Source organism: Nelumbo nucifera, chromosome 3 (genome assembly GCF_055504915.1).
Source record: "Nelumbo nucifera cultivar China Antique chromosome 3, China Antique-T2T, whole genome shotgun sequence".
NCBI lineage: Eukaryota > Viridiplantae > Streptophyta > Magnoliopsida > Proteales > Nelumbonaceae > Nelumbo > Nelumbo nucifera.
This window is the reverse complement of record NC_142651.1, coordinates 95,555,875-95,559,110: the sequence shown is the minus strand read 5'-3', so window position 1 is coordinate 95,559,110 and position 3,236 is coordinate 95,555,875. Positions and strand designations below refer to the sequence as shown.

At 44.2% G+C, this 3,236-nt stretch overlaps 1 protein-coding gene across 1 annotated transcript; it reads left to right on the top strand.

The window, feature by feature from the left end:
• The first annotated feature begins 242 nt into the window (after nt 1-242).
• Nucleotides 243-1,702, top strand: LOC104589740 (peroxidase P7-like). The gene is made up of 3 exons (XM_010248162.3): nt 243-524; nt 666-857; nt 928-1,702. The coding sequence occupies exons 1-3, from the start codon at nt 309-311 to the stop codon at nt 1,477-1,479; spliced, it is 960 nt and encodes a 319-aa protein (XP_010246464.1). The 5' UTR covers nt 243-308; the 3' UTR covers nt 1,480-1,702.
• The last annotated feature ends 1,534 nt before the right edge of the window (nt 1,703-3,236 follow it).

The following is a 3,236-nucleotide window of genomic DNA, read 5'->3' as shown; positions in this document are numbered from 1 at the left end:
GCGACAATGTGAACATTGGTTTGAAAAACAAAAAAGAAGAGGTTACTTCTCTCTCGCTTCCTAAAAGCGCTTTCAGTTTGGAGGAGAAACGGCCAAAGTAAACCGCAAACCGCGTTCCCAGCTGCAAATTTTGAAATTAAGCTCCACTACTTTTCATCTCTCTCGCTCTCTCTGTCCCTTACTCTTCCCATGCATACACGACATATGCCTACTTTATGCTATATTGCTATATAAGTAGAGAACTGCGACCTTTCTCTCGTCACAAGCTAATAATCAGTCTAAGCTTCCGATACCCAGAGTTGTGAGCAATGGCCTCTACAACTACCACCCAACTCTTTCTCACGCTGTCTCTCCTTTCCCTCCTTGCGTACTCAGCCCATGCACAGCTCTCGACAAACTTTTACGCCAATACTTGCCCTAACCTACCAACCATCGTTCGCAATGGAATGAGGCAAGCTGTCAACAGAGAAAGGCGACTGGGTGCCTCCATCCTTCGCCTTTTCTTCCACGATTGCTTTGTTAACGTATCCACCGTTAACACCCTATTATCCCCTTAATTTGTCTCTGTCTTCACTGTCTCTTTGTGTGTTACGTACAGTTGTTACATACATATTTTCTCTGGTCTAGGCTAGCTAGCTAACACTTCAATGACTGTTCCAATCCAGGGTTGTGACGCGTCAATCCTTCTCGACGACACAGCTACCTTTACCGGGGAAAAGAACGCAGCCCCAAATCGAAACTCAGCACGTGGGTTCGAAGTGATCGACTCCATTAAATCTCAAGTGGAGGCCTCTTGCAATGCGACTGTGTCATGTGCAGACATCCTCGCTCTTGCTGCACGAGATGGAGTAGTGTTGGTTAGCATCACAGCCTACTCTCTCTTTCTCTCCCTCTCTCTCTCTCTCTGAGCGTTTTCTGTAATTGCAGCTGGGAGGACCTACATGGAATGTGCCACTAGGACGACGAGATGCAAGAACAGCGAGCCAAAGTGGAGCCAACAGCCAGATTCCAGGGCCAAGCGAAAACCTCTCCAGCCTCATATCCAAGTTTGCTGCCAAGGGCCTTAGCGCGCGGGACATGACGGTGCTGTCGGGCGCCCACACCATAGGCCAGGCTCAGTGTCGCACCTTCCGAAACCGTATATACAACGACACCAACATCGACGCCAACTTCGCAGCGACGAGAAGGGCGAACTGCCCGGCGACGGGTGGCGATGCCAATTTGGCCCCGCTTGACATACAGACCCCAGCCCGGTTTGATAACAACTACTATGGGAACCTTGTGGCTAGGCGTGGGCTGCTGCATTCAGACCAGGAGCTCTTCAACGGTGGATCCCAGGATTCTTTGGTTCGCTCCTATAGTACTGATGGGACCTCTTTCGCACGCGATTTTTCTGCTGCCATGGTGAGGATGGGCAATATCAGTCCCCTCACTGGAACCAATGGAGAGATTAGGTTGAACTGCAGGAGGGTCAACTGATTTTCCTCCTACCTTTTTTAATTATATATAAGAAAAAATAACAGAGGTCATGTGCCTTCAAACTGTTGAAATGGAGGGTTGGGCATTGCTTGTCACCCTTCCTTTTCATTCATTTTCCTTTTCGTTCTCTGCTAAGTTAAATCGAACACCTTACTCTACTCTACTCTCTCTCTGTCTCTCTAGATTCCATTTTTAATGAAGATTGGCTAGTTCTTGTCTCATCAACTCATAGAAAACTTTACCCAGAATAATAGAAGATGAAGATATGAACAGGAAATGTTTTTGGTTACCCAATCATTTTGCTGCATCCTGCATGCAATAGGCTGACTACTTTGACCAGGCGTGTGCCGATGATTCTCCTCTAATAATAGCCCAAAGGGCCCAGAAATGCCACCCAACAAATGAATGGACTTTTTTAGCTTTCATTAATTCGAATGGACTTTTCAGCTTTGGGTTTCCAGCAGATAAGGGCAATTTTTTGTCCTGAATATTTTATTTATTTTTATAAAATAATTAAAATAAAATAATTTTTTTTAGGGAAATGACACTGTTTATTTTCTTCCTTTGTTCTTTGTTCTTTTAGTCTCTCGCACTCAGAAACCCAAACAAAAAAGAGAACGGAAACACAGCAACTGCGCCATTTCTTTCATTCTCGCTCTCTCACTCTCTCGCCGTTGCGACTTCTTTCTCTCTGTGTCTTACCTCCACGATCTCTACAAGTACGGGGATGCCGCCTTCATCGACCAAAGCGGTTTTCACATCTGGTACAGAAACACAGCGACGATGCCATTTCCCGCGAGAACCGCCATTAATGCATCGACCAACTCGGACTTTGTTCTCCTTCATCGAACATAGCGAATAAAGAGCCGTTAATGCATCCTTTTTTCTGCGAGAACCGCCATTCTCCAATAGGAATACTAGAAGTGGGACGACGCCATTTCCCGTGAGAACCGCTGTTAATGCGTCCTTCACCGAGGTTTCAAATCCTGTGTATTCGGATGAATACAGAGGAGGGCAGAGGAAGGCGATCAACAGTGTCACTGCCCTTCTTTGATATTTTCCAAAAAAAAAATTTACTTATTTTTGTTATTTTATAAAATTATTATCTTTTATTGATATTCAGGGCAAAAAGTTGCCCTTATCTGAGGGAATAGTCATTCCCTCTCCCTTCCATTGCAATAAGAATCCATTCTAATTGATCTAATTCTAATCTAAACCAAACAAGTGAAGGAAATAGACCATTCTCATCTGAATTTCAAGGTTCCTATTCCGATTCCAACTGTAAACCAAACAGACCTTAAATCCCAATTGAACAATATGAATGACCAATTGCCAAATCTTGGCCGTTCTTGGGCCTCACTTGTTTTGGCCTGTATATTAGAAATTCAACGTCATCAATTAACGTCCTCAGAGACCAAGAATAGGTCTGGAATAATTTGGCCTATCCAATTTTTGACTGAGGCCTTAAGAATCTTCTCGTGAGGTCCACCTAATTTCTTTAGGCTCCCTTATCATTTTTTAGATCCTAACAAAATTAAAGCCATATTTCTGCTGTATGCATTCCAGACTGAAATAAAGGCCCTCGAGCTCGGAGGCACATTTCCAATTTCATAACGTTTTGAAATTGAGTCAGAGTGCCTGTTGGTAGGATCTTTGACTCGTTGGATTAGAGATTTGGGATTGGGATCAAGTCTCACTATCACCAGGTTAGGTTGGGTGGGGATTAAGTAAAGGTGCCAATGGACCGGTTTTAGATT